This window comes from Procambarus clarkii, chromosome 61 (assembly GCF_040958095.1).
Source record: "Procambarus clarkii isolate CNS0578487 chromosome 61, FALCON_Pclarkii_2.0, whole genome shotgun sequence".
NCBI classification, from domain to species: Eukaryota; Metazoa; Arthropoda; class Malacostraca; order Decapoda; family Cambaridae; genus Procambarus; species Procambarus clarkii.
In genome coordinates this window covers 28,390,415-28,401,520 of record NC_091210.1, presented here as the reverse complement: position 1 = coordinate 28,401,520, position 11,106 = coordinate 28,390,415, and the positions used below count along the sequence as shown (strand labels likewise).

The window sequence follows — 11,106 nt, the reverse complement described above, 5'->3', positions numbered from 1 at the left end:
TGATTACAGAGATATTGTGATTATGAGTTAATACATTGTTTACATCATGTGCTGCAAAATATCTGCAATTTAGATCATTAAAATGATAATTGTCATAGATAGTGGATAAGAGGTTAAGTTCAGGGTCTATACTTGTCTGCATAAAAAAAGCTGATTGCAGTAAAAACAAGGGAAGAAAGGCAAATAACAAGGTAGAAATAAGCTATAAAATAGGGAAAAAGATGTACACAATACAGAACAAAGCAAACTCAAAAGGGGCTTACAGGGGTACAATGGAGTAAGGGAGTATGGCTAGGCTAGGCAACCTAGGTAATAAATGAGATTAACGAAAAAACATATAAACATGGACTATACAAAACACAAGATATAGAAATAGAAAACAAAAATATAAACAAGACTAAGCAATACAAAAACAAATTGAGCAAAAATGAAAAATGAGGTAGATTGCTTACAAGTACTCTCAGGTACACTGTAAGTAACAATTTACAATTTGAGATACAGGCAAAGCCAGGGGTACAATGGAGTAAGGGAGCATGGCGAGGCTAGGCAACCTAGGTAATAAATGGAATCAAAGAAAAGTTGAATAATAAGCATAGGCAAATTTAAGCTAATGATTATTAACTATAAATAGTTCAGTTATGACTGTATAATTAATAAGACCTGAAGAACTATTTATGCACTCAATTAAATAATTTCAGTAAATGATTAGTTAAGAGTAAGTTAAAAATTAAGTCAGAAAATGAAACAATGAGACTTAGGAAACCTAGCCCCACTAGTTGACAGGGGGTTAATTAAGTTAATTCCCTGGGAGTGATAATGAGCTGAGACAGACCACATTGGGAGAGGAAAGCGTTGAGGTTCTCTTCTTTAGTAATTGTGAACATTTTGCCCTCTGCGGTTTTTCTCACCTTTATCAGTCCATCTCTAACGAAGCACTGATGAATCGCATCTGGGTTTTTTTGACGGATTTGACGCAGGCGGTAGAGGAGGTGCTGTCTGTTCCTAGTCAAGCACTCGTTGATGTATAATCCCTTCCGTTGGGCTACAGCTGTCCGGACTAGATTGGATTTCGTGAACTGGGAAGACAGCTTCAGGCGAATTTTCCGTTGGTTTTGACTTGATGGATTCTTTTTGCCTACTCTGTAGGCAGCAATAACGTCAGATTTGTTTAGAATGAGCTGCAATTTGTCTTTTATGAGATCCAGAGCTATTTCGACACAGTTTTCACCATCATGTTCCACAGGTATATCTTGGGACGACACTATAACAGAGTCTAGCAGCTTTTGCTGGTCTTGTTCATCCTGGGAGACAGAACGCTGGGCTGAAAATGTACTGATACATGCAGTCATTTTGTTGAGGGCTTCCTCCTGTTTTTTAATGGCTTCATCAGTTTTCAGAAGGTTGCTTTCCTCACGGAGATCATTTAAATCATGCTGTAGTTGGTCTTGGCTTGCCTTGCAGTTTCTAATTTCCTCGCGGAGGAGGGTTATTTCTTGTTGTTGCAAATAGCAAATGCAAATGGATAGCAAATGCTTTGGTGACATTCACTTTTTTGTGCACTAAAGTGTTTTAAACCTTTAATAATCAAATATATGACAAAAGGATAATAATAATAATAATACAACTTTAATCTTACTGTGAATCCTCCAGAAGTAGGACGACCAGTATGTTGCTTATTGAGTGGTCAAAAGATAGATGGATACTGAATGTGTTGTGGAGCGGTGGGTGTGTGTGGCTGGGAGCAGGTTGAGCACGATGTGGATGAGGCACACTGGAGCCACAAACTGAAGGTCTGACGGAGGGCTCTGGGTGCTACTCTCCCGGTGGAGACAAAAAAGTGAATGTCACCAAAGCATTTGCTATCCATTTGCATTTGCTATTTGCAACAACAAGAAATAACCCTCCTCCGCGAGGAAATTAGAAACTGCAAGGCAAGCCAAGACCAACTACAGCATGATTTAAATGATCTCCGTGAGGAAAGCAACCTTCTGAAAACTGATGAAGCCATTAAAAAACAGGAGGAAGCCCTCAACAAAATGACTGCATGTATCAGTACATTTTCAGCCCAGCGTTCTGTCTCCCAGGATGAACAAGACCAGCAAAAGCTGCTAGACTCTGTTATAGTGTCGTCCCAAGATATACCTGTGGAACATGATGGTGAAAACTGTGTCGAAATAGCTCTGGATCTCATAAAAGACAAATTGCAGCTCATTCTAAACAAATCTGACGTTATTGCTGCCTACAGAGTAGGCAAAAAGAATCCATCAAGTCAAAACCAACGGAAAATTCGCCTGAAGCTGTCTTCCCAGTTCACGAAATCCAATCTAGTCCGGACAGCTGTAGCCCAACGGAAGGGATTATACATCAACGAGTGCTTGACTAGGAACAGACAGCACCTCCTCTACCGCCTGCGTCAAATCCGTCAAAAAAACCCAGATGCGATTCATCAGTGCTTCGTTAGAGATGGACTGATAAAGGTGAGAAAAACCGCAGAGGGCAAAATGTTCACAATTACTAAAGAAGAGAACCTCAACGCTTTCCTCTCCCAATGTGGTCTGTCTCAGCTCATTATCACTCCCAGGGAATTAACTTAATTAACCCCCTGTCAACTAGTGGGGCTAGGTTTCCTAAGTCTCATTGTTTCATTTTCTGACTTAATTTTTAACTTACTCTTAACTAATCATTTACTGAAATTATTTAATTGAGTGCATAAATAGTTCTTCAGGTCTTATTAATTATACAGTCATAACTGAACTATTTATAGTTAATAATCATTAGCTTAAATTTGCCTATGCTTATTATTCAACTTTTCTTTGATTCCATTTATTACCTAGGTTGCCTAGCCTCGCCATGCTCCCTTACTCCATTGTACCCCTGGCTTTGCCTGTATCTCAAATTGTAAATTGTTACTTACAGTGTACCTGAGAGTACTTGTAAGCAATCTACCTCATTTTTCATTTTTGCTCAATTTGTTTTTGTATTGCTTAGTCTTGTTTATATTTTTGTTTTCTATTTCTATATCTTGTGTTTTGTATAGTCCATGTTTATATGTTTTTTCGTTAATCTCATTTATTACCTAGGTTGCCTAGCCTAGCCATACTCCCTTACTCCATTGTACCCCTGTAAGCCCCTTTTGAGTTTGCTTTGTTCTGTATTGTGTACATCTTTTTCCCTATTTTATAGCTTATTTCTACCTTGTTATTTGCCTTTCTTCCCTTGTTTTTACTGCAATCAGCTTTTTTTATGCAGACAAGTATAGACCCTGAACTTAACCTCTTATCCACTATCTATGACAATTATCATTTTAATGATCTAAATTGCAGATATTTTGCAGCACATGATGTAAACAATGTATTAACTCATAATCACAATATCTCTGTAATCAATTTGAACGTTAGATCCCTAGGTAAACACTTCGATGATGTTAGTGCCTTGATTGAAGCTATTGACAACAAATTCTCTTTTATTATACTTACTGAAACATGGTTGAAAGAGGATACTACTCAGCTCTTTAACATGCCTAACTACTCAGCAATTCACAACTGTCGTCAAATTCAGAGAGGTGGTGGCACTGCTCTTTACTACCACCAAGAACTAACATGCTTAAAAGAAATTAGAACCAGAGACTGCTATGGGGAGTATATCTTCGCCAGCTTCAGAGTCAAGGGTGCCGAGTCTGTCCTGACTGTGGGTGCAGTTTATAGAATTCCTAACACTGATGTGTCCGAATTCAACTCAAACCTTAGAAATCTAATACTTGATAACAGACTGAACAAAAACCACCTAATTATCACAGGGGACTTTAATATTGACCTCTGCGAGCCTGAACACCCCACTGCTGTTAGCTTCCTCAACTGTATGAATTCCTGCTTCCTCATACCCTTAATCACTAGACCTACTAGAATCACTGATAGCACTGCCACGACGCTCGATCACATCTGGACAAACATAACCTCTCTGCTTACTTCAGGTATAATCACCGATAGCACTACAGATCATTACCCCACATTTCTCTTAACTAACATTAGCAAACCACCTCTTGAGTCAAGAGTGATACGTTTTAGACTACACAATGAAACTGCTATAGACAATTTTATAACTGCTGCTGATAATGTCAACTGGGAGTCCGAGTTAGGTAACATAGTGGACATCAACCTTGCAGTACAATCTTTTCTTCAAAAAACTCTTAGCCTTTATAATACCCACTGTCCTATGCTTACAAAACAAGTCACAACCAAAAGGCTTAACAATCCCTGGCTTACAAAGGGAATACTTAAATCTATTAATAAAAAACATGACCTTGAGAAGAAGTATAGGTTAGGAATTGTCTCCAAAGAATTACTCATTATTGCTGTCTAAGATAATTAGACGAGCCAAAACTAAATACTACGAAGATAAATTTACCCAAATAAAGAGCAACATTAAACAAACTTGGAGAACAATTTCTCAAATATTGGGATCAAAGAAGTCTTTAAATAACAAACCGACTCCTGTCTAATAACGATGGTCAGCTTTCAGCCTCTGATTCTGCCACTGAGTTCAATAGGTTCTTCTCTTCCATTGGTTCATCCCTTGCAAATGATATTCCATCTTCCAGTACAGACATTAATGACTATCTTTCAGGTAACTATCCACAGTCTCTGTACCTAAAGCCTATTAATTCCACTGACGTCAATGAGATAATCCTTTCCCTTAAAACCAAGTCTGGTGCCCTTGAGGAGATACCAACTTTAATTTACAAAAAAGCCTCCAGATCTTTAGCCCCTGCTATTGCTTTGCTCTTCAACAAGTCACTTGAACTCCAAACCTTCCCAGATATTCTAAAAAAAAGCGAGAGTAACGCCTGTCCACAAATGTGGTAATCTCACAGATGTTAACAACTACAGACCTATATCTATCCTGCCAAACTTGTCAAAAATTTTTGAAAAACTAATCTATAAGCAGCTTTACTCATATCTAGCCAAACTCAATATACTTAGCCCTTGCCAATATGGCTTCAGACCCAAAAAAAGCACTAACGATGCACTTATTAGTATGCTTAACTCGATTCATACAGCTCTTGATAAAAATGAGTTCTCTGTTGGGTTGTTTGTGGACCTGCGTAAAGCTTTTGACACTGTCAACCACCAAAACCTTCTTCTTAAATTACATCATTATGGAGTCAGAGGACACTCCCTACAATACCTCAAATCCTACCTTACTGACAGGCTCCAATATGTTTCTGTGAATAATACAATTTCTCCCACCCTACCCATCAACATTGGTGTTCCCCAGGGCAGCATACTTGGCCCTCTCCTCTTTCTCATCTACATTAATGACCTTCCAAATGCCTCCCAACACCTCAAACCAATTCTATTTGCTGACGACACAACCTTCATTTACTCCAGTCCTGATCCCCTTGCTCTAAATGCCACAGTAAATACTGAGCTAAATAAAGTCCATCTGTGGCTAACTGCCAACAAACTCACCCTTAACATTGACAAAACCTTTTATATTCTGTTTGGCAATAAATCCTCTAATCAAATAAATCTCAAAATAAACAATACCCAAATTTGTAACAAATTAGATGGCAAATTCCTTGGCATTCTCATTGACCACAAGCTTAATTTCCAGGGACACATTCTAAACATATCAAAAAAAGTTTCAAAAACTGTGGGCATTCTTTCTAAGATCAGATATTAAGTACCACGCCCTGCCCTGGTGACTCTCTATTACTCCCTTATCTATCCATATCTCAACTATGGTATTTGTGCTTGGGGCTCTACTACCCAAAATCACTTACGTCCTCTAATTACTCAACACAAAGCTGCTATTAGGACAATATCCAATTCTGGCCCCAGACACCACTCGGTACCCCTACTTAAATCTCTGAATATGTTAGACATTAAGTCACTGCACATTCTCTCATGTGTATTATACATATATAAAACGCTAAACTATAATGCCAATCCTGATCTCAAAAGCTTCATAGAAGGTTGTATCAGAACCCATGAGCATCACACCAGAAATAAATACAGTTTTGATATTCCTAGAGTACGACTTAATCAAACTAGAAATGCTCTACAAATCAAGGGGCCCAGAATGTGGAATGACCTTCCCAACCATGTTAAAGACTGTACCTCTCTCAACCAGTTTAAGTTAAAAGCGAAGCTATACCTAATAAATTCCCTGTAACCTACCTTACCCTTCTATTGTCAACCAATGTCTGTTTTTTTCTTTAAAGAGCGCTGTTTGTCGACATAATTGTATTTGTGCTGCTTTTTCATCGATGTTTTCATTTCTTGTTTTCATTCTACTCATTATGCTCAATTAGTATTAAGCTTGTCATTTAAGTTTATCATGCCCGAAACGCTTTGCGTAATAGTGGCTTTAGGCATTGTATGTACTAGCTATACCTATAAGTTAAACAATCCTTGTAAATATTTATTGTATGTATGTACCTTACCTAAATAAAATTGTATTGTATTGTATTGTATTGTATCCCACCACGAAGTAAATAAACACGAAGATGACTCGCCGTGACACCCAAACAGAAAGTAAATGTTCATACTCTTTCGTTTGTTACCAGCCTCACAGTCATCCTACAGCGCTTATTTTGATATCACTGAACTTGCAATAAAATTCCCCACCCAGACATATGCCTATCAATGTCTAATTATGTTCCGCACGAGTGTGGGAACTGGGCAAAGCGTTAGCCGTGATTTCAGCAGCGACGACACTGTTGTGATTGTACCCATGAGCGTAAAAATTTTTTTTACTTTGCTCATGTTTTTCAAGTTTATACTTATTTCACACCGGTTTTTTTTGTTTTGTATAGTGTTCGGAATAAAATTCTCTACACAGACATATGGATATAAATGTAGAATCATGATCGCGGCCAACACAAGAGTGTGTGGAGTGCGCGATTACCCTCGTAGTGTCACCAATTCAATAGTCTCTCCTTCAAGTTACAATACATTACCGTTTTCTCAAATAGGCACTGTGCCTATTAGAGAAAACAAGAAATTTAATAGCAAACATATTCATACAAACCCCAAGTCGATCGAGTAGTATATACCCACTATAACACAGTCCGTAAATGTACGTCGTGATCCGACAAGCGCTTAAATAAACCTTCCCATAAATCCAAATGAAGTTCTCAGAAAAGTGTTAATTAATTAAATTTAATTTTCAAATTATTGAACTGTACTTTTTTTTTTTTTTTGCCTCATTTTTCTCTGAAATGATATATATTCATTATGAAATAGTCAATTTTTCTAATAAATTATGGTAATTTCCCCCTTTTTTTTTACAGTTAAAGATGGTGTGTTGTTCATTATGCAGAAATTAAATAACTCTTCACTGTCCCATTTGGCGTTTATAATGGATTTGCAGAAGAAGAAGAAAAAAAAAAAAAAGTTGAAAAAGAAAGATCATGATAAGCAAACAACTGATATTGCAGGTGGTAGAGGAAGTGAAGGAGGAGGACGAGGAACAGATGCAGATGGAAGAGGAAGTGAAGGAGGAGGAGGTGGCGGCAAAGAAACAGATGCAGATGGAAGAGGAAGTGAAGGAGGAGGAGGTGGCGGCAAAGGAACATATGCAGATGGAAGAGGAAGTGAAGGAGGAGGTGGCGGCAAAGGAACAGATGCAGATGGAAGAGGAAGTGAAGGAGGAGGAGGAACAGATGCAGATGGAAGAGGAAGTGAAGGAGGAGGAGGAGGAGGTGGCGGCAAAGGAACAGATGCAGATGGAAGAGGAAGTGAAGGAGGAGGAGGAGGAGGTGGCGGCAAAGGAACAGATGCAGGTGGAAGAGGAAGTGAAGGAGGAGGAGGCAAAGGAATAGATGCAGGTGGAAGAGGAAGTGAAGGAGGAGGAGGCAAAGGAATAGATGCAGGTGGTAGAGGAAGTGAAGGAGGAGGCAAAGAAATTCCTCAAGGCCTATTACAATCTTCTTCAATTAGTCAAATAGAAAATTCTGTGCCTCAGAAACTGGTACAATTCTCTATGACTCAAACAGGGAAACAATACAACGTCAGGAAATCAATTTTAGAATCACTATTCTTCCCTTTTATTGAGGAAGATATAAGAATAAAATCAGGCTTTTTCATTGTTCCTACATTACCATTATCATATAATCTTAAGAATAAATTTGAAATTGAAAATACCATAGTAAAACCTTTTAATACCTTTCTTATTAATTATAATAATGCTTACAAATATTGGCATAATAGTGAATCTTTTCACATAAATAAAATATTGCAAAATTGTGTATATGATAAAGGATATTATTCCAAAAACCCAATTGTTTTAATATTTCCATGGAATATTTCAGATAGTGTTGACGTTACTGATTTGAGTGAAATACGAGATGTCCAGTTAAATAATCATATAGAATCAATACGAGTAAGATCACAAAATGAATCCAAACCAATTTACATGAATAGACTCTGGATATCATGTACCCATGCAGCCAGTCAAGATTTATTTATACAGGGATTTTCAAAATATGATTTCCCAATGGAATAAGATTCATTACCGCCATTTGTGGTAATGAAACTTGAACTTCAAGAAGGTAACAGTGAAGTGGAATTTAAAATTGAGACAAGGAACATTATATATAAAAATATTAAATTGAACATTAAGGTAGAGGGGTCTGAAGATATGGATATGGTAGAAGAGGTGGAGGAAAAAAAAGGAGAAACTGGAGAAGGAACCACCATTTTCCTATAATCCCAATAGACCATTATATACTACTACAGTTCGTTCTCTTCTTTCCTTCCTTCAAAAATATCAATTATCCTCCTCTCTTTTTTTTTTTTTTAATGATGGTAAAATTATCATATTATTTTTTAATAAACTTGAATCAAATTCAAATTTCTATAAAGGGTATGATACAAAAAATCTAAATAATAGAACAAAATGAAGGAAAGCAGTCATGTACCTATGCCAGATATCAGGATGAGATGAGATTGTTGAACCTCTCCACCTACTCCTGGTAACCCCAAAATACTATTTGAAGTACCCCACCCCATTCCCTTTCTTCCTCCCAAAAATGTATTATGTATAACATAGGCGATTTTTTTTTCTTTTGGCTGGAACCAAGTACATTATCAAATAAAATTTTAGTATATTATAAAAAAAATAGATACAATTATGTCAAATCAAAATCCAGTTTTAAGTGATACAGAAGAGATGGAGGAAGATGATTCGGATACTTCACTGGAACTGGAAGAATTGAATAACCCCTCAACTTCAACTTCTACTCCAATGACAAAAAAATCAAAGCTAAATCGAACCAGCACGACACAGGATGATGATGATTCGGATACTTCACTGGAACTGGAAGAATTGAATAACCCCTCAACTTCAACTTCTACTCCAAAGACAAAAAAATCAAAGCTAAATCGAACCAGCACGACACAGGATGATGATGATTCACTGGAAGATTTTACAACTTCAACTCCCAAAAAATCAAAGTCAAACCGAACCAACACCCGTCAACGAACACGGGGAACCTCACCAGGCCCAGACACTAGAAGGAGATCATCTTCGGATATTGGATATAACAAACGTATATTATTTCCATTTAAATATTCTATGACGATGAATGATGTGGTAAAAGAGTGTAAATATAAGGTAATAGTATCTGAAAATATAAATCACATTACATTTAACAAGAAATTCTTCACATTTGTAAATTGTAAAACTTTACCATTAAGATTGTTAATTCACCAGTATATTACATTATCAATGTATATTATTATAAATACCAATTATGAACCCAGATCCCGTGGTTCATGTTATCAAGCTGATGGCTCCTATCATTTTCCCACGTCGTTTTGTGGAGATTTGCTCATTATCCGAAAAATATATGACATTGTTGGCCTAGGAGGAATTGGTAGAAATCTTAAATGGAAGATAAATCCAGCTCATGTTTCAGATAATGGTATTCTTTCAAATTATTGTGCACAATATATTGAAAAAAGTAATAAATCAGCGTCTAGAAACAGTGAAAATAAAAATATATTCATTTATATAAAATTACTAACTAATTTATGGACATTTTTAACTGTACAAAAAGATAATGAGTGGCAAAATGCTCTTAGAAATAATCTTATTGATGAAATTGGAAAATTAAGTAAAATAATGAAAGCAGCATGTAAAAATATTTATAAAGTAGGTTTTTGTGTTGAAAAATCTCCAATATATACACCAAAAAATTTTGCCAAATATTTAGATGAAGTAAGAAATATGAAACACTTAAATTGTAATGTTAGTAAAATGTCTAAGGAAGAAGCGATAGAACTTCATTTTTCCCTATTACAAAAATTTAATGATATTATAAAAACTGATACTCATATGTATGAAATTCAATATTATATGGCATATATACATCCAAATCATTGGAAGGAGTCTCAAAATGAAAGTAATGAAGTTAAGGGAGAACAAGTTTTTTATAACAATTTAAACAAGTTAACCTTTAATCCATATAAATGCAAAATATCTATTATGTAAATCCCGTTTTCATTTAATCAATTTCATCACATCCACCTATAATTTTTTGGAATATAAGTAGAGGTAGTATATTTTGGAAAATTAGTTTACATATTATTTTGATTATGGGGTGCTTTTTTTATTGTAATAAAAATAATAAGCATAATGACTACATCACTGAAATATATATACCAAATTAAAAATAATTCTTCAGAAAATAATTTGTTAACTTTGACATTCAACGAAAATAATACTTATATTGATGATTTATATCCAGGTTTAAAGGAATCATCTTGTAGGTTAGCTCTCACTCGATTAATTTATATAATGTACTCAATAACAAAAAATATAGATGAGGTTAGTATTAGTAATCATCAAGGTTAATTTTGGAGTGAGCACAATTCTGAAATTTTCATCCAACAAATATATTATATCGCTGGTTTAACTACTAAACCAGCCTCAAATTTAATTAGTTATCATACAATTAAATATGATCCAGAAATGTTTATTAAAATATTAAAACCAAAGGCGCCTCAATCTTACAAATTACTACAACGTTTTGATTCGAAATTAATTTACTTTTCTCTTCTTACAAATTTATGGCATACTCTTCTCATGCAAAAAACACAA

The 11,106-nt window shown here is 35.7% G+C and overlaps 1 protein-coding gene across 1 annotated transcript; it reads left to right on the top strand.

The window, feature by feature from the left end:
- The first annotated feature begins 9,135 nt into the window (after positions 1 to 9,135).
- LOC138354185 (uncharacterized) lies at positions 9,136 to 10,860 on the top strand. Its single transcript, XM_069308079.1, has 2 exons — positions 9,136 to 9,553; positions 10,754 to 10,860. The coding sequence occupies exons 1-2, from the start codon at positions 9,136 to 9,138 to the stop codon at positions 10,858 to 10,860; spliced, it is 525 nt and encodes a 174-aa protein (XP_069164180.1).
- Positions 10,861 to 11,106: the final 246 nt, after the last annotated feature.

Bases quoted from the DNA above. Each gene is read 5' to 3' on its own strand.
- LOC138354185 (XM_069308079.1), top strand. From the start codon at position 9,136: ATGTCAAATCAAAATCCAGTTTTAAGTGATACAGAAGAGATGGAGGAA. The intron at 9,554-10,753 runs GTATATTATTTC...ATTTATATCCAG, and splicing joins GGATATTGGATATAACAAAC to GTTTAAAGGAATCATCTTGT.